The following is a 26,968-nucleotide window of genomic DNA, read 5'->3' on the forward strand; positions in this document are numbered from 1 at the left end:
ACAACAATGCTAACTATCAATATCACCATGCACTCTCAACGGTTTTGTTTAAAACGTGTGGCAGCAATACAGGATGGAGAGTATAGACAATACAGGAAATACATATACGCTATTTTGTGACTAGTCGCTTACACAATAATGCGACAACTACACAAAATGTATTATTACCCTTACGCTATTGTGCGACTTCCCCTTGTAAACATAAAATTCTATCAATGAAGGAAAACAAATTTTTTCCTTCCTTGTCTCTGGATTCTTAATCAGCACTCCTTAAGCCACAATAACAGGTAGCGGACTCTCAGCAACAAAGTGGTAGCAGATTTTTGAAGGCACAATGCGTTCTCCTACTATGGCGCCTCCACCCGTTTGCTGAGAGATCGCTGACTGAGTGTTACCAAGTGACCTGTAGCGTGATTCACACTGCGAGCCCCCAACTATTGTTTCCTGCCTGTCTATACCTTCTAAAATCCTGCCTATACCTTCTAATAATTGTCGCTATTTCGCGTTATGAGGCGCACAATAAATAAATGCTTTCAGACTTTGAGTGTGGTTCCAAAGCACAAAAAGTTATTATTCAATATAAAAACAGATGGTTACATGCTGTGATCTAAAGACAATTAGCGCAAATAAATCAAACAGACCCAAGGTACAGTTGTTACATACGCATGTGCTCTGGACCCAGATACCGGCATCAGTATAGAAACCTCTGTCAACAGCACAGCAAGAAGACTGGCTTCCGAGTTCAGAAAGCCCACAAATATACTCTTTACAAGGATAGGCAATACAATAGAACAGTTTAGCATGATTCCATTGGTTCTTCTTCCTGGTTCTTCTGTTACAGTACAGTTCATAGGTCAATTAGAATTGATACAAACCAGTCTCCAACAGCCCTTTGTGTCCTTTTTCCCACTGCATGCTAATCTAAGCTGATAACATTACAGAATACATTTTAATGTTTTAACTCTCTATAGTCCATAGTTTGCAGACGCATATTGCGATCTTCTCATCGATGATATTGGAAATCTGTTGAGACACAGTGGATCAGTACAACACCAAACACGGTCTGCTTACCATGTACTAAACCTAAGATATCAAATAACTTTTATTTCACAACATTAATAATTACTGAATAAACCTTGAATATTACACTTTAATGCTAGGGAACCTTTTATGTAAGTGTGCAGTGTGTAAGTATTGGGATGCTAGTTAGCCCTGTGCGACAACGTATTTGTCAAGTACACCATGGTACGTGTTTTACAGGGTTAATCATTTTATATGTTTTAGTGACTGTATTTATATGATGAGGACTTTTAACTTCTTTCTATTGCATGGGAATCGCATGACGCTAAATAATAGCATCGATGTATGTACTTATAATGGGCAAGATTCACTAAAATGGCGCAGGGCGGCCAGTCGCAAAATGGCATCTCATTGCCATTCGCAAAATGGCGTTGCGCAGATTTAATTTTAAACCGATCCTGTCTCAGCCAATTATCCGGCTTCAACAGTGTGTGTGTGCGTGTGCGTGTGGAGGAGTAAGAAGCACCACAAGCATATAAGTGAAACAAGGACGATTTATTCACTCATGAGGTACAGTGCAGGAACGCAAATAAGACAAAGATGCTACAAAAGGACAATATTGTCACTGGGATTGAAATGTCGGTGGCTGTTTAGCCACCGGTTCAAATCCCGACAGCGGATGCTGACAGGAGGAGATCCTGACTGGGGCAAGTTAGTAAGAATATAAGGTGTAAATAAAGTTACAATTTCAATAATGGTACATAATCGAAGCTCATTATATTCTCAGTTTGTGATTATAATAATTGTGGACCTTCATACTGTAGATGGTGATTTGTTATTGATACCGGACTGCACAGATCTAATGTTCTATCTGATTTGGTAACACTTTATATATGCTATTCACTCGACCTTGAGTAACCTACTGTATCAATATCAAATCACCGTCTAAATACAATAATTATCATGGGGGAAGCTGTCGTGCTGTCTGAACAGCAGTGATCAGCTGCAAGGCAAACATTGGGGGAGCATGCAATCATGTAGAGGAGCAGGGAGGTCCCTCTGCGATTGGCTGTTGCTGGAAGATTATTTTCCTGCAGCTGTCAATGGGCATTTTGACTGGTCGCATTGTTTGCGATCATGTCAGGAAATGCACTGCCCAGCATGGTCGTAAACAATAAATCACACCAAGGTAAGTGGTTAATAAAGCCAAACATGAGGCCACTTAGGGGTAAATTTACTAAGATTCGATTTGGTCCCGATTTGTCCCGTTTTTCAACTCGGATAGGATCGATCAAAAACGGCCATTTTTTAACTTAAAAAATCTGGAATTTACCAAAGTCCTGATTTTGACAGGATCGTTTTGATTGATGGTGTATTTGGTCGATCCTGTCCGTTTTGAAGGCTCAATTTCTTCAGTAGAATTTCTCTCCCGAACAAGCAGCCTGCACATATCAGTGAAATATGTGCAGACTGCTTGTTTATTTTTTTTTATATTTTTAGGGTTCAGTTTATTAAAAAAATTGACGTGGGGTCCCCCCTCAAAAGCCTAACCAGCCCCGTAATGGTCAGCCTGTCCTGGTACCTAAAATTATGGGGAAAAAAATGAGTAGGGTTCCACCGTAATTTAGGTACCAGCACCAGGCTGCAGGGCCAGTCCTGGTTTTAATTATAGGAGCCAATGAATGGCTCCTCCATTGAAGTCAATGGACAGCCGCAGATTACTAAAGTTTATTCGCGGGTTCCCACCATTGACTTCAATGGCTGAGAGAGGTGGGAGCTCACCTCTCTTAGCCAATGAACACTCAGATACGGCTCTATAAAAGGCAGAAGCCATGGCTGAGCATTTAATTTTGGAGATATCAACCATCCTGGCTGGTATCTGTTGCATGGATCAGGATTTACATTTTTTTGTTTTAAGACGACCTTGGATGCCTACTTTGGACAAGGGGACCTCTCCTGGTAATGTAGGTGAGTATATATGTGTGTGTGTGTGTGTGTGTGTGTGTTATCTAATAAAACTGTACTTTCACGGTGTGTGTGTTTTCTGCTTTTTACACATTTCTTTACAGGTTTACTACAGGTATCAGCGGGCAATTAATGTCCCGCATGCTGGTACGTGTGCTTCTCCAAGTACCAGCATGTGGGAGTGGCTTGCTGGAACCTGCAGTTCCACTGTAAAGACAATGTTGATACTTATATTTTTTTTTAATACACCACATACACTACCAACCCGCTACCTACCACCCAGGGGTGGCGGGGATAGCCCCAGGCTATCAGCCTAGGCCAGGGGTACCCTGGGGAGGGGGACCCTTTTAAAGGGGGGGTGTGCCCAACTTCCCAGGGATCACTGGCCTGGGCTAACTAGCTGTCAGGACTGATGCTGGGGGTCCGGTGAAAGGGCTCCCCTGGCTGTGGCATCAGCCCCCCGCTAGAAAGGGTCCGGTGCTGGTTTTAATTATAGGGGGACCACTACACATTTTTTGCTCCCTATAATTAAAACCAGTACTGGCCCTGCAGCCTGTTGCTGGTACCTAAATTACAGTGGAGCCCTACTCGTTTTGTTCCTTGTGGTGCATTTAAAACTTCTATTGAGTCTCCGATTTGAGTGTCAAACACCTGACTATTGCAAAATGAATAATGGCAAATTCCCAATTTAGGCAAAAATAAGTGAAAAGTACTTCAGAATTGAGCTGATGGGGATATAATTTCTATTGGTCAAAATGGCCGAATTTGCGGCATTAAACCACCCGATTTCAACACCAAAACTAACACAAATCACCCGACTTTAATGGTAGTAAATTCCGGATTTCCAGAAAAATGATATTATTACCCGAAAATGCAAATCGGATCCAACACGAATCTTAGTAAATGTACCCCTTATGTGTACCTTTTCTACCCTAGTGACTCTGCATTTGAAAATTCAGTTTACTTACTTGGTGATGTTAATAATCAATTAACCAAATATACAGCTAACACAGGAAAGTACAAAACACTGGAATAATTTTGGAATTATGTACTGTATATATGTAAACATTATCTATTTCTCTTTTAGTGGATATGTTGTAATGTGACATTGAGGGGGGGTATGTATCAAGCCTTCTAGTGATGACCATTAGAGAAGTTAAAAATGGCAAGCAATCAGCTTCTAGCTATCATTTTATAGAATGTATTTGATACATAATCACTATAAGCAAATTGGTTGCTATGGGCAGCTTTTGTACCTGTCATTTTTGTTGATATTCCCCGTGTTATATGGTAAGTATTGGTGCCTGGTGCCCTCCTCATTACCTCCCCTTGCAGGGAGAGGAATATTCAAGCAATGGGTATAGGTGGCACTCACGGCGACTTGAAGAAACACTGAAATACTTGTAATGAAGTTATCAACATTTCAGAACTATTTATCAGTTCTTTCATCAGGATACAAAAAGAGAATGATTAAACAATCTTACCTTAAGTACATTCTTAAACCAAGTGAACTGGACGCCAACGCCAACAGAGAACGCAGCTAGTGTGACGTCAATAGTGACGTGCTCCCCATAACCCAGCTAACAAGCAAAGCTACAACTACGGAAGCCTACAAATATCAAAGAGAGTAAAAGTCAAACCTTACTACATACAGTGTAACATTATAGGTTTAACAAACAAACGCTTATAATCATATAAGATAAACTATATATAGACAGAAAAGATAGGACTTCATTTCAATAATTCATAAGGTATTGATAATAATGATAAGGAGAAATACACAAAAATACCTACAATCTGCCAATTCATAGGTTAATTAATCAGACGATAATGGAACATTCAGAGGAGATATATTTTAATGGAAACATTGTAAATTAATTTGTTCATTTAATCTCTTTGGAGACATTGGACCTGATTCAGAGGCGGTCGCTCAGGAGCAATCGGTCACGCCCAAAGTGATCAAGCATATGCAAAACGAGCGCTCAATCGCAACGCACATCGTAAGCGCGGAAACAACCACAACAATGAAAGCACACCTCCTATCTCTACGGCCTAATTCAGAGTCGGTCGCAGGCGGCAAAAAACGTCAGCATCATGGAATGATTAACACCTGTTACATTGTTAATTGCCTACAGACATCGGTTGAGGCAGAAACCATCGCCTGCACTCGCAATGCTTAAGGTAGACCCTGGGCTACCTTTAGCACTACGAGCAGTAGTATCATTATATGCAAGGAGATGATGTGTGTGATGACTCGCTCAGTAATATATGCACGCCCTTAAAATGCCCTTTTTAAAGGTCAACCACGCCTGCGTGCACACCACCACATCCCCGTTCACAAGCACCTTCCCCTGTAACCACCCACAAACGGCACGAAATGTCAATTACAGCTACGACCTTGTAGTGACTAGCGAGCAAGATGATTGCGGTCGGAAAGACGGCTTGCGCACCCGCACTGCCATGTACACGCATGAACAATTGAAAAAAAAACATTGCACGCTACGTCCAATAGCTCCGTGCGACCGCCTCTGAATGAGGTCCATTGCACCCAGCTTATAAATCCAAGTGGTTTCTAGTCTCGATAATTTTTTTGCTGCACAAAACTGTATGGCTGCACAAAATTAGTTCACTACAATAAATCTAATTTCGAGCTCCCAGTTAATGGTGTGTACACACAGTCATACAGGGAGATGATCAGATAACGATAACAATCGTTATCTGATCATCCTGCATGTGTTGGATGTTCATCCAACACATGCACCTACCCCCCCAAAGACTATAACGACCAGTGTTCAATGATCGCGGGTCCCTATAGTAAGCAGGCTAATCTGGCAGATATCGATCAGGTTGGCCTGCATGCATGGGCGATGGTAGATGTCGTTGTCGACCATTAGTGCCTGCTCATCGACCATTGTTTGGTCGTTGGAGGGGGCTATAAAAAAAACAAAACAAAAAAACCCCCACAATATTATCGATCAAACAATATTGTTATCATTTATATTGTCCTTTTTATCTGACCATGTGTATGCACCATAAGTGTATGTAAGGTGCATGTAAATGGGGGGAGTGGTGTTGCGGATGCAGGCGTGTCATGCCGACAAAACGTCATTTAATGGGAGTCCATAATTAACAAAGTAGCGTCATTGTACACGTCACCTAAATGTTTCAGCCTGCACTGATCGCAGTGCTTGCGGCAGGGAAGACAACCTCAAGGGTTGCGAGCAGCTCCGATTAATCAAACAAATCCAGTAGATGTGTGTTGCAAGGGGAAAGGGGGCATCTTTATACACTAGTGAGTGCTCAGTGTCGTAGCTTGCAAAGACATAGAGGGCGTCGTAAAACCACGCAGAGTGATTGAGGAATTTGAATATCCGGCCCCTTTGACAGCGAGCGACCGCATCTTGCGAGCAGGTCAGAATAAGCTCCTATGTGTGCGCCATATAAATAACTGGTAATAAATAAATAACAATATACTGTGCATTTCTTTTTAGAATATAAAGTAACTAGCGACCCGTCCCGGTATTTAAATCCCTCATGTTCATAAACACAGGTTTGGCTTTATTGTGATTGTTTGGTTACTTAGCAAAATTCTATTTATTGTTTGCCTTCTGTTTCAGTATCTATCATGAATATTGATGATGAAATACCTCCAAATATCTATGAGACCATACCACCTCCTGCCTACTCAGCTGTCCCCAATATAAACACACCTGTACCATCCTCTCACCAGAATGTCATCACAACACAACCTCCATACGGTGTCCCTGTTGAACCCATGGTGTGGAACATTCCTCCTGGGGCACCTCAGTGGAGATCGGGTACAATCATGCCAGATACTAAAAATTTCTCATCCCCTTTTTACAGAACATTTCTGGCATCCAAACCAAAAGCTCTGGGGGTAAGTGCCTGCCAAGGCAAATTAAACATTTATCATTTTAGAAACTAATCATCCAAATGTTGTATCATTGTAAAAACAGACCATACACTTCATCCAAAACAGCATAATGTGCATCATTTACAGGTGAACGCAGTTGCGATCAGATCATAGAAAGGTGTGTTGACCCCTACATATCCACAGATGGGTCTATCTGGTATTTCTGCCAAGCATATGTCAATCGTACTGTACAAGGCATGCAAGTACGTCATGCTTAGGGACATAATAATAATGTTAATGCTGGTTTAAAGGCCATGAGGGCATGGGTCTGAAAGTGGTTAGGGGCCTACAGTAAGAAGCTGAGCTTACTGCTGGGTGGGAGTAGCCGGTATGCCATCTGCCCCAAAGTAAATACGTAAACATTGGAAAATGGAAATACAATTTTAACACTTACAATGTTGGCACAGAAACAGACAGATCACAGGTGCACAACTTCAAATTACTGATTATATATAAATACATTATGCAATAAAAAATTGCAATGAATAGAGATCTTCAGCATAATCATGGCCATGGTTATGGCCCTACCCACCATATCCAGGTAACCTCTGTAGGGTAGGTTCCTAACATACTACGGTTCAAATCCAGAGTGCAGGACACCCCTAAATCAGTGCAGCTGAGCCACCCGAGGGCATCGCTATAATGAGAAAAGTGAAATGTGAAGTAAGAAAGATAAGAGCAGCTACGGCTGCATAGAAAAGTGAAAATACAAATATAATAAAAACAAACAGTAAAGTGTAGGAATTGTGCAGAAAAGAAAGACTGTGCTATAATGTGGTGCCATGAGGCAGACCATCCAAAGCAATCCAGGGGACCCACTACCAAAAATCAACCCAAAGTTGCACTACAGTATATAACTTGTAGGATTTACCTAAAATTGTGCCTCTTACTAGTGTGCATATACAAACCAGACTCCATCTAAACCAATAAGGAAAGGGTGCTAGTCCAGACTGAAGGCTGTAGAGATGTAGAGATATCTATATATATATATATATATATAATGGGAGGTGCTACCTGTTGGAGTTAATTTGGAGTTGTGCACCTGTGATCTGTGTATTTCTGTGCCTGCAATAAGTCTCAACAGCTAGCGCCCCACACCACAGTGATTAGTGAGCACCCTATGCTGATGCTGTGTTGCAACTAGGTGTAGATGTGTCTCTGGCAGGCCAATGCGCCCAGACATTCCTGTGCCCTGGTAATTACTAACTCCATTACTCTCTGAACCTTTTGTGGGTCCAACATTGCATTCTGCAGTTCTGCACGTTAGGGGGCTAATTCTAAAATTGTCCACAAAATGGCTGCATTTGCGCTAAGTCGCAGAAGCCTGAAATACAGATTTGTCCTTATTCACCTTTGCTGTAAATGCACGAAATAGCTCCACGCGACGTGCTATGGACCTTGCGACTTAGACGCAACAAGCGTAGTTTCTTCTCAAAAATAGCATCTCCTTCACACTTCTAACATGACAAGATGATACAAAACTAAATATCTAGTGTTCCGATTGGGCTTGCAGTATATGCACATCTATGTACGACATAGGCCCGTATTCAATTAGGTGGGAAAAGTCGCGTTTTTTCACCAGCAATGTTTTCGCACCATTCACCAGTTTTTGTGCAATATTTCTGCATACTTTTGCTATGTGCGCTCCTGCTTTTTGCCCTATCCAATTGCAAAATGTGTGAAAATTGCGGATGGTGAAAGCAGTGAAAAGTACAGCACATTTTGGGTAAATCAGTCTGTACCCCATAAAAAGCATAACTGACATAGGAAATCAATATAGAAGTATATTAGTAGACATAATAAAAGTATTTGGTGTTCTTAAATTGTGTTAAATGGTTGTTATATGCATATTTGCATAAGTGTGGAAAAATGATATAAAGCAATATTTGTGGGAGAAAATAATTACTGCAGTTACATTAAAATGGGTGCTAGTATATTTTTTAATCTATAAATTGTACTTTTAAAAAAAGGCTAAAATTACCTGCTGTGGTCACCTGCAATCATAAAAACATCTATCCCATCCATACAGCCCCCCAAAGAACCTGACCCAGAACTTTAAATCCATTTTCCTCTATTTTATTTTTTTTCTCCCAAAATTGACCGGTCATTTTTGGCCAAATTTACGGTATTTTAATTTTTTTGCCTAGTTTGTTATTAGGGGGAAGTGTCCAAGGGGTTCCCCACATTTTTTGGCAAAAATAGAGATTTTGCATATTTTTTCACCTGCTCTGAGATGGTGAAACCTTTTCGCTTGTTTCCGTCCGCACGTGCGAACACATCTGCAATTGGATAGCACGATACGCAATTATGCACAAAAAGTTTTTGCGTGCGAATGCTTTTCACTAAAATGCTACTTTTCGCACCTAATCGAATATAGGTCTATAGGTGGGTACACACGCACAACGATGTAAGTAATGAACGATTTTTGTTCAGTTTTTCCCTTGAAAATGTGAACGAAAATTGTTTTACAAAGTAGTTGGTTTTACTTTACATAATAAGCGATTTTCTGTATGTTGAAGGCAAAATGTTGCAACTTCTATTGAAAATCGTTCAGTTGGCCAGTCTGACTGAACTACAAATCGACAAACGTGAACGCGCATGAACTATAATCGTTCATAGTTTATCGTTTTACACTGAACGATTTTTTGAACGATAACGACGGCATTATAGTTAAAGCGTTCAAAAAAAAAAATCGGTGTATTTATGCACCTTAAGTCGCAAATCTGTGCAAAAAAGGTTTTGAAATGAGCAGCTTAGGCTATTCCTCCCGACACATTATGTTATGCTTAAACTGCGACGTTGTACATATGTTACACAAATTCATCTGTAACAAAAGTAGCAACCTATCGTCTCTGATTCACTGTGAGTGGCTTTGTATGTGGCTACAATGTGACGCAATGAGATGCAAAATTTAGGAAAACATGTGCTGCGCTACCCGTGATGGAGCGTCTGAGACACGACAAGCGCCTTGCGTCATGTGATAAAAGGTGTATGAAGATTCATCTGTATGGGATCTGGTCCAGATCCTGGCAAATAGGATGCCAAAACTTATACCATTGCCGGCATCCCGACCATCAATATCCCGAAGGTAAGTAGCGGGGTTAGGGGTTAAGGTTAGGCACTAGGGGGAGGGTTAGGCACTAGGGGGAGGGTTAGGGTGCATGGAGGGGGAGGATAGGTTTAGGCACTGGGGAGGAAGGGTTAGGGGTAGGGAAAGGGGGAGGGTTGGAAACCTACAACAGGTTTCGGTATACTAACCCTGTCAGGATGTCAGCATCTGGATTTTAACACTGAGATCCCGTACCCAACCCATCTACTATAGTACCTTAAGCTAACGCACGATTCTATACAGCTAAAAAGCAACATTTGAAAGCATAGATCCAATTGTTTTTACACCTAGCGCTACAACCATCATTAGTATCAGCCCATGCACCAACCCGTGCTAAGTGCAAGCGATTCATCAGACATAGACCTCCAATCTCTGCACTCATTACTCTCCCATTACATTCCCAGGATACTTCACAAGTAAAAATAGTTCTGTACGATCACATTGTTGCAGCCCAGTTTCCTCCCCGATATACCTTTTTTATTCCAAAATAGGTCTGGCCAAGTTCTGATTTAGAATAGAATGGAAATATGCAAAACTGCATAAATTGGCTAGAGATGAGCCGATTTCTCATGATGAAAAAAAATACACACACATATATTAATTGTATATATATATATATATATATATATATATATATATACATATACATACACATACACACACACACAAACAGTATTTATTTGTCCTTGAATTTTATATTATTAGACATTAAGCATGTGCCTGTATTTTGTAAAGAGAAACTGAGTTTTTTGCGGTGTGGTATTTTTTTTTTAAAGTGCAATTGTCTTATACAGTCCTCCAGTATAACAGCCACCAGCACCAGTTGCAGGTGACACTTAGCAGGGATTACTGACAATTAGGTAAAACAACAACACATGTTTTAGGACCTTAAGAAGTCTGGGCTAAGGCAATTTATTTTTTTAAATCCTAACTGAAATTGTGTTTTTTTTCCCTTAGACTGTGCTGATTCTTACAGCCTTCTTGCAAATTGCTCTCGGTATTGGTCTGATATATTCCGTAGATAACATTTCATTTAATATTGGTATCCCTTTCTGGGCCCCAGTAATTGTAAGTACATAAACTACTGATATGTTGGCATGTGTATTTGTTTCCTTTGTATTCTGCTTGTCACAGCTGAGCACATTAAGCACGCTGGCTCAGAGATGACACAGTAAGGGGGTAAATTTACTAAAGTGAGAGTTTTTAGAAGTGAGTTTTAAAAGAGATGTTGCCCATAGCAACCAAACAGATTCTACTTAACATTTAACTAGCAACTTCTAGAAGATAATAGCTAGAATCTGATTGGTTGCTTTGGGCAACATCTCTTTTAAAACTCACTTCTAAAAACTCACTTTAGTAAATTTACCCATAAATGTACATCCTTTAGTATAAATAACATATAGAACTGTACCTTTTGCATGCTTCTAAGTTAGAACAGTAATCACTCAGTATAAGCTGCCATATATCTGTGAATTTCCATCCCACCTCCCAGTCATAGGGCTAAATGTAATGTAATGTAAATTCTGAAACTGATGAGATTTTGCTGAGTTACTATAGAAGTCAAATTTAAAGTGGCAATGTCTAGTAAAGCAAAACCAAACTGATATTTCCTAACTAAAGTTTGCAATAAATAATGTAATAATACAGACAATTAAATAATACAGATAATTAAAGCAAAATATTTTTTTTCTCACTATGCAATTTCTGTGCTCTCAGTATAGTGTATATAGCATATTTCCCCCAACTTTGTGGTGTCTATAATTATGGCACTATAGCCAAGTGCCCTAAACATAGATTGTTCTAAGTTAGGTCCTTAAGTACATCTGATATTGATCAAGTTGCTTATGCAGCCAAAATAATTTCCATTGTACAGTTCAAAATTATGAGCAGAGTGGTATTAGTACAGTGCCCTAACAGGGTGCAGCAGAGAATCTACAGATTATTTTACCTCTTCTATTTAAGCGCAATGACACCAGCTGTCAGGTCACTGACTTGCTGAATATTTCATGACTGGCCTGTGGGCCAATTAGAACCTGGGGGCGGGGCTATGCTCAGTGTCACAGCACCTTGTAAAAAAACAAAGAAAAAAACATTTATGCTTTTACATCGATGGAGGGAAACCATCCCCATCGATGGCAAAAGCATATGACATTGGCCATAAACCATCGATGATTATGATTATTTTCAACAAGGCTTCTGTTCCTAAAATTGAAACATCTATCACACTAAAAACACACAATTAAAAGAAAATGTTATAGCATGTATCCTAATTCATATGACAATTTGTATCTACAGTATATCTAAGTCAATCTCAGTTTTGCATAAAGCTTTATAAACAGTGTCCTTCAGACTGCATATAGATATTTTGTAAACCAAAAGTTCCTGTCTCCACATATGATGTTAATAATCAGTATAAATCCTGTGTTAGTAAATTTTTGTACACAAGAAACAAACAGTATTTCTCACCAACGGGTGCACAGTTCCTAAGATCCAGATCATAGAAAAGTCCCATGCAGTATCTCAAAGTGCGTCTCACTTATAAATAGGTTCTGTGCCAAATGGAGGATTGCGGCGGCCAGTTGCCGCTTATTGTACTAAGTCCTCTTGTGTCTGGGGGAACTCTGTGTATGGTTGCGGCTGTTAAGCGTGAAAGGCGGCATCAATCTTACCGGGTCTACCCCAAATAGCAACACTGAAGTAGTATAGCTGGCACATGCATTGAAGGAGAATGCTGCAGTCTGGTTGTAGTCATGGCTTATATTTGTTGGAAATCCCTTGGATCAGTAGCAGGACAGGTTTGTCAGGAATCTTTGGGCAGTCAGAGGACAATCAATACCCCACTGTCGACATGTTTCGCTGTATTCTGGAGCTTTTTCAAGACTTTGTTACAGACTCCCATAGCAGCATCAGGTTAGTGGCTCTGCTGTGCTTGGAACTAATTAAGAAAAAAATGGTATGTCATACTGGCACACTTTGAGCACTGTGTATGTATTTATTAATTTGCTAATAGCAGGGTGTTTATTTGATTACTCTATAAGTTAGAGATGTGTGCTGACCCGTGTTATGAGTGTGGTTTTCTTTTGCCAAAGCCACCCTCAAGTGTTTTTGTTTTAGATCTGGATTTCTTTAAAAATTGATAAAAACAACTAAAATCATGAAATTTGGGCCTGTTTTTATTCCTACAGTATTATTAAAGCAAAAGTAAAAAACAGTGCTGGATTCACTCAATTACTCAGAACTAAAAAAAGATAATCCATTGACCACATAAGTGATATTTTAATTCATATGTAATAAGTACACACTAATTGGGATAATAATACATATTATACTAAAACTAAAGAATACAAATACAAATTATAAGCACTTATCAGCAGAAAAAATGTATATAAAAGATTCCTGTCTTAGTAATATAAAAATCCAGTCACCGGGTCTAATAAATGTTGAGAAACAGTTAACAACAACATCTCACCTTAATGGCATTAATCCATAGGCGTCTTTACAATGGGTGCAAGGTGTGCGGTGCACACGGGCACCTGGGTCCAGGGGAGCTCACTCCTCACACCTTGCACCCACAGGTAATCATACGTACTTCTCTGCCAACTCCCGGAAGTGCTGCTCCGCAGCGCCAGATTGGCGCTGCAGAGCAGCAAACACTCACTGGGAAAATGGTGGTTGCCATTTTCCTAGTGATCTGTGCATGCGCAGAAAATATGTCCCCATGAAAGTAGGCGCAGATGCCATTTTCCCGCGGAAACCCGTGCATGCGTTGTAGATTATGGCATGAAGCCAGAATCTACAGCACTCAGTGCCACGCTGAGCCGCCAACAGAGAGGAGGGGGCCCAAACGGAGGCTGCACACAGGCTCCCTCCTCTCTTAAAGCGCCCCTCCATTAATCTCCAATTAATACTGTACCTTTGGAAATGTAAGCCTTTTTGTGCAAACGGTATGGTATATATGACCTTAATACCTCTTTTATACCAAAGCTACGGGTCTGACCCGGGGGTTGGAACAGGGTTCCAATCCAGGTAAGACCCGGAACTTACACCTTTCATACCCGGCATTGCAGTGGACGCTTGTAGATGATGTCATCTCCAAGTGCCACTGACACTGACCAATCCGTGACCTGGATTGCACCATATATACTGCAGAAACGACCCGTGGCCAACCCTGCAAAGTACCCGAGTTGGATCCTTGGCTCTCTGGACCTGGGTGGATCCATTTACACAGACAAAAATCCCAGGTTGATGCGCCTCAATTTAGGATTTTCAGATTGGTATAAAAGGGGTATTACTGAGGTTTCAATCCTGCATCCCTCACATCTCTTAGCTCACTCTGATATTTGTTTACTTTGAGACTAAGTTATTGCATATACATAATTATTCATAGCACGTCATTTCTATTCAGTCTGTCAATTATTGTTATTTGAGAAAGTCCATCACCCTTAGCTCATCACATCAAGTTAGCTACTTTTCTTTTGTCGATTCATTGATTCTCAATCTTGGCCTTATCTCCACCTGTGTGAGCTAACAATAATACATTTTGGTAACTACATAAGAAAAATATAAAGGTTAAATTGGTTGGAGAAACAAACTATAATAAAAATTCTGCAATGATTATAACACTCGAAATCAGGGTTTTTCAGCCACTGTGCCGTGGCACACTAGTGTGACGCGAGTGGTTGTCAAGTGTGCCACGACATCGGTGCAGTCAAAGCTGACTTTACTTGTACTGTTTGCCCGGGCAGTGCTGGGCTCTTCAGGGAGGCTCAGGCTGTGACCTATGGAGATGCAGCGGCGTGACATAGGTGACGCCGCGTTGCACACCTGTCTGCACACTGCTCCCAGCTCTGCACTATGTGCTCAGTCACTGAGTGTGACTGGGCAATCCCAACTGATGAGCGAAAGGACAGCGATGACAGTGAGCCTTCTCAGCTGGCTATTTTATTTTTTCTTTGAGGGCCAATGTGTTTGTTTGTTTGTTTTTCGGTGGGGGCCAGCCAATATGGATTGTTTTTTTCTGTGGGGCCAATGTGTGTGTTTGTTTTCTTTCTTTGTTTTATATTTTTTTCTGTGGGGCCATTGTAAATTAGTTTGTCTCTGTAGGCCAATGTCTGTTCTTTTTCATGTGGGGGGCCAATGTGTGTGTGTGGTTTTTTTTTCCCGTGGGGGCCAATGTGTGTGTGTTTTTTTTTTCCCGTGAGGGACTGATGGTGTGCCTTAGAAATGTTAAAATCTTGTTCAGTCTGCCACGAGTTGAAAATCACTGCTCTAAATACTTAATACATTTTTACATGTACAGGTATATTTTATTTTATAATACATTGACTTTATGCAAATACATATCTCAATAATATATAATGTACTATTTTATACTGATCTTTAATTGTTCCTGGGACTGTCAGCTCCTTGTCTATTTCTCCATTAGTTTACAGTAATACCAATTTATCTTTGCTAGTGATCTCAACTAATTAAATAAAAATTAAAAAATCCAAGGACAAAACACCTGCTATTGATATCAGTACTTTAGAGCAGATAATCATGCGAACACAAGGATAAATATGATTAACAACCAGTGGCAGATATTGCCTATGGGCTGCAGCCCCCCCATAAAATACGCCACCTCAGTGTAGTCCGTGACTGCACTGGCTACACTTTGACTGAAGTGGCTTCCCATAGGAGCTGCCACCTGCCAGTCACATATACAACAAGCAGTCTCAGGGGGAGGTGTCTCCTCCCCCTGGGACTGTCATTCCGGGCTGCTACTAGCAACAGCCTCCTGGAAGCCACTTCTCTGCTTTTCCACCAGCCCTACCCGGTTTCTTTGGGCTGCAGAAAATGCAGCCCTTTGGAAACCGGTGATATGAGCATGCGCGGCACGGCGCCCCACCGCTAGAGCACATGCACAGGTCCTGGCGCCTGTCAGATTGACTACGCAGCAGGCGCCAAGACCCGGCCAGGGTGAGCTGCTTTCGGCGGCGGCAGCCCCTCAACATTTAATTGTGTTCAGAAAATATGTTACACTGAAAAAATCTATTCTCCAATAAACTCGAACAGACATTTCGGTCTTACAGCTAGTAGGGGAAACGTAAAATTACTAAAAGTACAGACAGATGAAAAACAAGATGGAGTCTATAAGGTTTAAACCCTTCTGTATTCAACCATAAATACTTCATATATTCATATCCCATTCTTAATGTTTAATGTATAATGTTGCTATTAAGACATTGATTTATTTAATTACTAAGGATATACAGGTAGAGTCTCCCATATCCAAAATGATTGGGACCAGGGGTATTTTGGATAACAGAATATTCCGTATTTTGGAATATTTGCATATCATAATGAAATATCTTGGGAATAGGACCCAAATCTACACACAGAATGCATTTATGTGTTATATACACCTTATACACACAGCCTGCAGGTCATTTTATGCAATATTTTCAATAATTTTGTGTCTCAATCAAAGTTTGTGTACAGAAATGAAATTCATTTATGTTCAATACACACCTTATACACAGCCTGAAGGTAATTTTATACCATATTTTTATAATTTGTGCCTTAGACAAAGTTTGTGTATATTTAACCATCAAAAATCAAAGGTGTCATTATCTCAGTCATGCTGAAAATATTCTGTATTTTGGAATATTCCGTATTTCGGAATATTTGGATATGGGAGACTCAACTTGTATAGGTATTGCAGGTAATAATGTAGGTAAAATATTTGTCATGCACTAAGCAGGCCGTAGACCAGGGGTGGGCAATAAGCATTGCTCTTCCTGCTGTGGGACTACACTTTCCAGCAATCCCTGCCACAGTTTTACTATCAGGTCATGTGTCAGGGCATGCTGGGATGTGTAGTTCAACAGCAGTTATTGCCCACCCCTAACCTAGACCTATTGGTAAAAACCATGAAGTAGGGGGTTACAAGCAGCAATGGTCTATTAGAAAGGGCTATTAATATACTAATTAAAGTGATGTCCAGTGTAATGTAAAGCTAGATTTAGCGAATATATGGTTTAAATGTGCCTAGCATATTTTTTCACTTTAACATTACTTTTCATATGCATTTATTAATAACTATGAAATCACTATTAGTTATTTATATATATATATATATATATATATATATATATAAATACAGTAAATTCAGTGCGCAAATCAATCAATCAATCAATGCATAAACACATATAATACTGTGAAAAGTTTTTTAGAATCCAATAAATAGAGCCTCCTGACGAAGTCGATGACGAAACCCGTTGGGGCGTGGTTTGGCGTTGCTTTCCATTACTGGTCGAATAGCCGACGGAGTCCCCGGAGACGTTCGGGTGATATTCAGGCTTCTTCATTTTTATTACTTGCGATGGTATCTGACCGCTGATTGTGGTACGCATATTCATTGAACGAGTTTTATGTCCGCTGTCTGCAATAAAATCTGTTTTACAGTTTCATGCACTATGTGGCGCCCCTTCTTTCTTGCTCTCAATTCCATATATATATATATATATATATATATATATATATATTCATATCAGTCCCTGCCCCAGTGGAGCTTAGAAACTATATTTCCTGAACAAAGAAAAAAACGATTTTCCCCCCAGAACACTGTAGGAAAATCAAAAATACTTAAATCCTACATGATAATAGAGATTCAGAGGTATTAGTTACATACATTTGCAAATATATGAATAAGCGCCAGGCCAATCATCAAGGCTCCTCTATACTGTTGTCCCTAACATGAAGGGGTTCACGTCCGAGAAGCAAGGCACCCCAGAAAATTCCAGCCAAGGACCATCCCCAGGGCATCTATATTTCCTACCACATGTACACACTTACATTAATTTTTTTTGTTGGAGTTCAATTTATCTACCAATAGATAGTGTGGGAGGAAACCAGAGTACAGTACCTGGAGAAACCCACACAAGCAAAAATGCTAACCATCATACCATCTGTGCCATCATACCGTCTGTGCTTTCCATATATAATTTGAGACAGAAAGAGGAAAAAACATTGATCTGCACAAGTCTTAGGGAGATATTCAATTTGCCAGAAACTTTTTGCATGCTGGACTATTCGCCGTCGTTGCTGGTTTTACCTGCAGAAAAGTTTTGCGAGCGTCCCCGCTTTTCGCCATATTCAATTCCAAAGGACGTGAAAATGGGACCCGGCGAAACTCAAACAGGCGAAAAGTGCTGTCAGTTTTGGGGAAATCAGCCTGACACCCCCCAAAAGATGCACTGACATTGGGGATCACTATAGATACCCCCGAATAGCCCTACTGAAGGTACTTGGGGTACTTAAATGCTCTTAATTCCTGCTATTTAGTGTCTTTGCACAAGTGGTGAAGAATGGATTTTAGCAGGTTTTTTTGGTGAAAATAACTAGTCCTAGCAAATTTGGGGTACACAAAAATGGGTGCTAGCATATTTTAAACTTGCTAAAGTGAAGTTTTAAAAAACATAAAAAATCCACCTGCAGCAAGCACCTGCAATCTTAAAAACACCTGGGGCATACTTGCCCCCCCCCCCTGGAGTCTATTTCGATAGTTTTTAGTTTGTCCCCCAACTTTGTACACTTTTGCCCCCTTTTTCAAAGTCATTTTTTGGGGTGTTCTTTAAACTTTTCTTGATACAGTTTACCTTTGGGGGGCTGTTCCAAGACTTCAGGGGGGTTCCTGCAAGTTTGCACCCCCTAAATCAAATTGAAATTAATAGTTAAGAAATATAATGGAATCTAAGGATGTCACAATAAATTTAATAGTATTAAAGCTAATAAATAATATACACAATTCCATTCACGTCCCAATACCCTCATAAACATATAGTTAAATAATAATTGTATTAATATACAGTATATAATATAAAGTTATTAAGAAAGAAGAATGTGAATATTAGTTATATATAAACCAATACAACAATTAAATTCTCCAAGTATCTAAATACTTATATAGTCTCTCATATTTCACTGTGCCTGTTTATTACAGTAGTATAAAAAATATGTATAAAATACAGATTTTGTGCAATTATCTCAGTTATACAATTTTTTGTTTATTGTGTTAGTATTCCGTAATACATATAAGACCAAATTAGTCACTGTACTATTCAGGTAATTGAAGTGCAGGTGATAAAAAATATATAAAGTGAATTACTTTATATTGTCAGTGAAGTGCAAGGTGAATAATTATTAAATTCTACATATAAAATCCAATTAAATGTGATGTTAGCGAAACAACCCCTGAGTGATCAGAAACTAAAACATATTCATAAGTATACTGGTGTATTTCCAAGTAATCAGTGGTTGGACTGTACGGCTCGTATTTAGCTTTTAAACACGCTTCATTATATTCACACTTCTGTCTCTTTTTTTTAAATACTTTATTACTCCACTAACTGCATATAAGTTGTGCATTTTAATGCTAATAAAAAAAGTTATATTTTACACATGTGCATTAGTGAAAGACAACCTTTTCTAGTCCTCTCCTTGTGTTTCTTTCTGTATATGACACTTTACTACATAATTACACAGTGTACAAATATTGTATAGCACTATCAAGCCATATCCCCATACTCCCATTAGGTGTAAGCACACACATTTGTACTCCTGATGGATGCCTAGCATGAATACAACGTGTTTTGAGTAGGAAACATCTTAATATGCATTAATTTCAACATACATATTTTTTAACATCTTTTCCTACTGTACCTATGTTTGTATAGTTGTTGGACAAATGTGTCAAATTGTAAATGAGACACATATGTGGAGTGGGCTCAGTGTAGGGATAACCATTGACCTTCGATGATTCATAATCCTACGAGGCTTCCTCATACGTAATTTCTACTGTGGAAGCTGGAATTAAGCTTCTGGCGGAATGGGACATCCCAGTGTCTACTCGAGCTTCTGGACCCAGCGTTCAAGTAACTCAAGACTGGTCTAAAGCTACGTGAGAATACTACATTTATACAGCTACTGTGATAATTATGTTTTATTCTTGTCAGTTCTGTTTTTTAGATAGGATCAGAGATACTAGATTACATATTTTACATGAGCTAGTTATTTCTTATGTATGTTTTACCATGTGTTTTATTGTCTGATTGCACCAAATTGAATGGCAACAATTTTATACTGGTATTTCTGACAGTTCAAAGGCCTTATTTACCAATAAGAAATTAGGGGAGGGAACCCTTGAGAGTTTTCCTTCTTCTTACTATTGCAAAAAGTCTTAACTTGAGACCCCTTTCTAGTACGCCTATAGTTAAATAAGTACCTTTAATGCATATTGATTTTGTTGTCTTGTGTAATTCAGATTTCGAAAACGCTCATAGTATTATTATATTTGATGTTTTGTGGGTTTAGCGACTCCACGTTTATATTGTTCATAAAGTGGATGAGTTTATGTAAGTTTGGTCTTGGAATTAGCAAATGTGCGTTTTAGTCTTCTAGAGTAACTTGAATAGTTCTTACGCACCTTGCCTTGTTGAGTGTATCATTTTTGATACATTCCCATACCTATGTTGTCCACTTGCCTTTGTATTTTGTTACCAATATACTGCATGGGTGGCTTTTGTCTCGGGCCACGTTCCTCCATGTTTTTGGTTTTGCCGTTTTTTTTCCTATGCGGCAAACATTTTAACCCTAATTTTTTGGGTTATCTCAGTTTCCCTTATGTGTTCCTTTTTTATGTGTCTTTTTTGTTTTTTTTCTGGTTTCATTTGTATTTTGGGTACCATAGGCCACGTTACTCCACCTCCGCTAAAACCTTGGGTATATATGTCAAACTAACGTCTCTTATTTATGGATTATAGATTATGGTTCAATTTTTTCTTTAAATGTACATGGTCTGAACTCCCCTAACAAACGCAGGCTTGCTTTGTCCACATTCCATAGACATAGAGCTAAAGTTGTAGCACTACAAGAGACTCATTTTTCATCTTTGGCCCCACCGATTTTGAGAGATGCGAGATATAATGTTGCATATTATGCGAACGGTCCTCTCAAAAGGAATGGTGTAGCTGTGCTGTTCCATAATTCAGTAACTTTCACTTTAGCTAAAAAGGTAGAGGATAAGAACGGACGGTATTTGATATTAGTAGGTCAGCTGGATGGTAAAGAGGTTACATTAGTTTCTCTCTACGCCCCTAATATGCTTCAAATCCTGTTTCTCAGACGAGTGTTTGAGGAAGTCCACCAGATTAGACGCGGTCATACGATTATAATGGGTGATTTTAATTTAGTCCCCGATAGTCGAATAGATAAATTGTCAGCTAATGTTCCCGGAGTGAACAGGGGCGTTGCAAATACATCTGCTCTGCTACAGAAGCTCTTGGCGGAATTTGATTTATACGATGTGTGGCGGGTTCATTCGCCTAATGTGAAAGACTACACGTTTTTCTCACATGTACATAATACTTATTCACGTATTGATTTGATTCTTTTAGACAAACATTTACTCCAACATACCCGCCAATCCAGTATCAAGCCTATAGTTTGGTCTGACCATGCTGCGGTAACGTGGACTTGGGATGGCCATAATACAAGATTTCCCCCATGACCATGGCATTTACCAGATCACTTATTATCTACCCCCGAAGGTGTTAAACCGTTAGCTGATGCCCTGGAATCCTATTTGGCAACTAATGACCCACAAGACACTTCTAGCACAACACACTGGTGCACCCTCAAAGCTGTCCTTAGAGGAGTAGCCATTCAAACAAGTTCTCGACTTAAGAGACAATATTTACTCGATCAATCTGAATTGGAATTACGCTTAGCTCAGGTTGAATCCCTAAATAGAGCCCGTCCTTCTCGCATTCTTAAGAGAGAACTAGTTTCTATCCGTAATCAACTTCAGAAATTATTTTTGGCTCGTATGAAATCATCTCTAATTAAACTTCAGCAAAAGTTTTATAATTCAGGGAATAAGGCAGGCAAGGTCCTAGCTCATAAATTGCGCAAACGTCAGGCCAGAAATAGGATTGAATATTTAATTACACCCAACAATAAGAAACTACTTAATCCTGCAGATTGCAAATGCCTTTGCTGAGTATTACGCGGGTCTGTATAATCTACATACTGACAGTACTATAACACAACCATCTGGTGCTTCTATTTCTGCCTTTTTACGAGACATTACTTTTCCTCAGTTAGGAGAGGATGCTTTGGCAGTTTTACACGCCCCTTGGACTGAACAAGAAACTTTGCGTGTTGTTAAAGCATTGCCCGTGGGGAGGTCCCCTGGTCCGGATGGGTTTACCAATTCATTCTATAAACATTTTGCGAATTCGATTTCTCCCATACTTACTTCTCTATTTAATTTTGTTTCCGGTCAGGGTAGCTTTCCAGCAGAGATGTTGGAAGCTCAAATTATCACCTTACCTAAACCAGGTAAATCTCCATCCTCCTGTCAGAATTTTCGCCCAATAGCCCTACTCAATTCGGACATCAAAATTTATGCCAAGATGGTTGCTAGTCGAATGGCCACTTTTATTCCCCTCTTGATTCATCTGGACCAGGTGGGCTTCGTCAGCGGCAGACAAGCATCGGATAACACTCGTAGGGTTTTCGATTTGGCAGAGCTGATGTTGAGTCAAAGTCAGGAGTTCATTCTTCTTTCCCTTGATGCCAAGAAGGTGTTTGATCGCCCTCATTGGCTGTTCCTCTATGAATCACTAAGTCACTTTGGTTTTCGGGGTGCTATTTTGCAGTCTATCAAGGCAGTCTACAGTAATCCTACAGCTAGAGTGTTCAGTAATGGCTTTCTTTCATCCCCATTTAATATTAGAAACGGTACAAGACAGGGATGTCCTTTATCCCCACTTATGTACATTTTAGCCATTGAACTATTAGCTTCAGCAATTAGAAATTCCCCTTTATTTCCTGGAGTGACGGTTGGTTCAACTTCACATAAATTATGTTTGTTCGCAGACGAAATTCTTTTGTTTATAACTAACCCTGTTGCTTCGTTACCAACCCTCCATGGAATACTAGACAAATTTAGTTCAGCTTCACTATACAAACTTAACACTACCAAGACTGAGGCCCTACCTTTTAACATACCTGATCTTGTTTTGTCGCGTCTACAAGCTCAATATAGGTACAATTGGAAAACTGATTATCTTCTCTATCTTGGTATTAACATACCAAGACTGGATAACTACGCTAAGATAAATTGTGACCCAACAATAAAACATATAGCCGAACTGTCAAATAATTGGTTGGGTTTTGAGGTTTCCTGGCTGGGTCGCCTTGCGGCATTTAAAATGATGATTTTGCCTAAGTTAATGTATTTATTTCGCACCATTCCCTTTTCGGTCCCGAAACACTTTCTCATTAAGGCTCACAAACTAATTGTGTCTTATATATGGAAAGGTAAAACACCACGGATAGCTTACCAGCGTTTGACTAAACCTAAAATCCAGGGGGGGTAACAAATCCCAGACCTAGAGTTATATCAGTCAGCGTGTTTAGTTTCACAAATTAGTGACTGGTTTCTTCCCCCTAACACTAAACCTTGGGTTGACTTAGATAGGGTTTTAATGAAAGACCCCTAGTGGATTTCATTTGGACACCCAAACAATTATGTCCTTTATCGAATAATACCCCTAGGGCCATAGTCGACTCTCTTAAAAGCTGGGACGACATGATACTTCAATCTAAATGTATCAAACTGCCTGCTAAATCCTTATCTTTAGCCGCTATAGAACGCTTGATCCCGGATCTACCAGTGGCGATTTGGCGTTCTTGTGGGATTGAAACCATCGCTGACATTTCGAGTTCTTCCTCTCTAATCCCGTTTTCTCAAATCCAATCTCAATTTCAACTGCCTCCTGGAGAGCTTTTCTCCTATCTTTGCATTCAGCATTGGGTGGCTAATTTAATAAAAGTAGGTGGCTCCTTGGAATTACCTTCGGCTGATATCTTGGCTAAATTAAAAAGAGGTCATTCTAAAGGTACTATTGGTTTTTGGTACTCCATGTGTCTCAAGGCTTGCCCTCCAGTTAAGTCTAAGTCCCAAGAGCAATGGGAGTCTGATCTTCAGGAGGCCTATACTCCTCAGCAATGGGAATCTATTTTCACTACTGCCCACAAATTGTCCAAATGTTATAACCATTTAGAATTACAGTATAAAATACTCCTTAGGCTATATTTCACTCCAGCCAAATTACATGTAATATGGCCAAAGCAATAAAAATACTGTTGGAGATGCAATATGAGTGTTGGAGACATGTTTCATATTTTTTGGATTTGCTCTCATATTCAGGCTTTCTGGAAAGATTTATTTGATTTGATTTCCAAGGTATTGAAAGCTAATATCCAGCCATCCCCCTCTTTGGCGCTACTTCACATTTATCCTGTAGATATGCCCAAAACTGACTGTTATGTAGTGGGTCATGTTCTTTTATCAGCCAAGACAGCAATAGCACAACTATGGAAATCATCTACTCTTCCTTCTATTCATAAAATTATGCATAAGGTACAATTCGCATTTTTGATGGAAACTGTAGATGTTGCATATTCCACATCTGCTGTTTTGCCATTGAGGTTATGGTTTGAATGGCAGGAATTTGTAACTGTTGGTGAGGGTGCAGACATTCTGCTTAGAGATATGCCTTCTATATGAAAATAATTTGGGCATTGGTCTTTACGGGGATTTAGGTATTCTGAATATGATACAATTTATATGTACTGTATAATTTTTTTGTGTACTGTGGTACCTTCTCTTTCTCTTTTTCTTTTTTCTTTTGTTTTTCTTAAATTTTCTCCCCTTGCTTTATTGTTTTCTTATGTCATTTATATGCAACTATTATAATTGTAAGTAATGAGTCTTTACTTTATTTTCTTCGGTTGTATTGTGTTTTTCTTGTTGAAAAATTAATAAAAATTTATTGAAGCATAATCATCGATGGTTTATGGCTGATGTCGAATGCTTTTACCATCGATGGGGAGAACCAGATGGTTTCCCTCCATTGATAGTAAAGCAAAACAAATGTATTTTATTGCAAAGTGACAGGACATGGAGTACAGCTCCGCCCCTGGCACCCACAAAGCCCCACCCAGGTTCTTATTGGCCCACAGGCCAGTCAGTCAAAGAACAGGGATGACCATAGGTTGATGAAACCATCGATGGTCATCCATTGCATAGTTGATCACCATCAATGGTCACTTTCTAAATTGCCATTGATGGTAACCACACCGATAGTAATCCCTAGCTCAATGTGTACTAGAGATGAGTGGTTAGGTTTTGAGAAAGTTGAACACATCCAAACTTTCTGCATCTAAGTCAAACTGAGACCTACAGTAGTTTGGAATCACTTCCAAGTAAAACCAAGTCCCGATCTTTTGGATAGCATTTTAAGTCTATACCTCGTAATTTCAGGTGCTGTCATTGACTGGTAATGACTGGAAATTAAATGTATTGATGTTAATATTACACACTATAGGAACAAAAACACATCCAAGTTATATGATTTTTTTTAAAGAAATTCAAAATTAAAACTGAAAAGAACCAAAACACCTGAGGATGATTTTGCCAAAACCAAAACCAAAAACAAAACCTTTGAGGGTGGATTTGCCAAAAACTAAACCACACACACATTTCTAGTGTGTACAGACACCTAAAGTAAGTGTATTTGAAATAGACAGTACATGATATAGGGGGAGATGTAGCAAACCTTTGTAAGGGGACAAGTGGAGAAGTTGTCCATAGCAACTGATTAGCTTATAGCTATCATTTATTTAATACATTCTATAAAATGATAGGTAAAATTATAAAATGATAGGTAGAAGCTGATTAGTTGCTATGGGAAATGACTCCATATCTTTAGAAGGTTTGATACAACTCCCCTGCAATGTTTGTACATAATGCATGATTTAAATTATATATACAGTATTTATATATTATTTTATTTTGCAGTACATAATTACAGGATCTGTGACAATTGAAGCTCAAAAGTGCCCCCACATCTGCTTGGTGAGTTAAATGGATCGGTCAACTGTTTACCAACAGCTTTAAAAATGCTTGTTCACAGATGTGTCCTTTTACACTGTGTCTTCAAATAGCTCATTTCAGTGCGCCAGGTCTGGGCAACTTGGCCACACATTTTGCTCAAAATTGTTTAGACATTGCAACAGCTGGAACTTTTTGCATGTGCAAAAACTCTATAGACAAAAACCTGCAAAATGTTTTTACCTTCTCAGAGCAGGTGAAAAGTTTAGCAAAATCTCTATTTTTGTCAAAAAATGTGGGAACTTGGTTCAGAACCCCTTGGAGACTTCCCCTATTGACTAATTAGGCAAACATTATTATTTAATTAGCTTAATTTGTCCAATAATGACAAGAAAATTTTTGGGCAAAAAAAACTAAAATTGTGGAAAATGGATTTAAAGTACTTGGTCAGGTCTTTGGGGGGCTGTATGGATGGGACAGGTGTTTTTAGGATTTTTAGGATTGCTGGTGGCTGCAGCAGGTGTATTTGTAACTTTTATAAAAGTGCACTTTATAGACACAAAAATATACTAGCACCCATTTTAATGTACCCCCGATTTAACTACAGCAATTATTTTCTAAAAAAAAATATTGCTTTTTGTAAATTTTTCACACTTATGCCATTTCACACAATTAAATACTCTTCTATATTGATTTCTTATATCAATCAGGCTTTTTATGGGGTATAGACTGATTTCCAAAAAATGTGCTGTACTTTTCGCTAGTGTCGCCATGTGCAATTATCGCCCGTTGGTGTTTTCACATCTTTTGTAATTTGATAGGGACAGCAGGTGGCGCTGTTACTTAATGTGTTGGCGTGTTATCACTCTGTGTACAGTTATTAACTTTGTTGTTATTATAGGAATCTAGAAGATGCTGAAGTAATCTAGTTGTTCAAATGAATACCTGTCATGCCTGTATGCTGTTAAACCAAACCAGTTTATTATTATTATTATTT

General features: G+C 39.2%; 2 protein-coding genes across 2 annotated transcripts in view; both read left to right on the forward strand.

Annotated features, from left to right (window-relative positions):
- The window catches only part of LOC148522938 (uncharacterized), a 104,100-nt gene that overhangs the window by 44,068 nt on the left and 33,064 nt on the right, over positions 1-26,968 (forward strand). Inside the window, exons 2-4 of the mRNA XM_088473573.1 lie at positions 6,603-6,883; positions 10,986-11,096; positions 25,939-25,995. Coding sequence (XP_088329699.1) covers positions 6,611-6,883; positions 10,986-11,096; positions 25,939-25,995 — 441 coding nt within the window. The 5' untranslated portion in view covers positions 6,603-6,610. The remainder of the gene's footprint in view (positions 1-6,602; positions 6,884-10,985; positions 11,097-25,938; positions 25,996-26,968) is intronic.
- Positions 25,939-26,968, forward strand: part of LOC148522939 (membrane-spanning 4-domains subfamily A member 4A-like) — a 143,537-nt gene continuing 142,507 nt past the window's right edge. The window contains exon 1 of the mRNA XM_088473576.1: positions 25,939-25,995. The gene's annotated coding sequence lies outside the window, so the exon portion shown is untranslated. The remainder of the gene's footprint in view (positions 25,996-26,968) is intronic.

Source organism: Taudactylus pleione, unplaced genomic scaffold (genome assembly GCF_031769625.1).
Source record: "Taudactylus pleione unplaced genomic scaffold, aTauple2 ptg000136l, whole genome shotgun sequence".
NCBI lineage: Eukaryota > Metazoa > Chordata > Amphibia > Anura > Myobatrachidae > Taudactylus > Taudactylus pleione.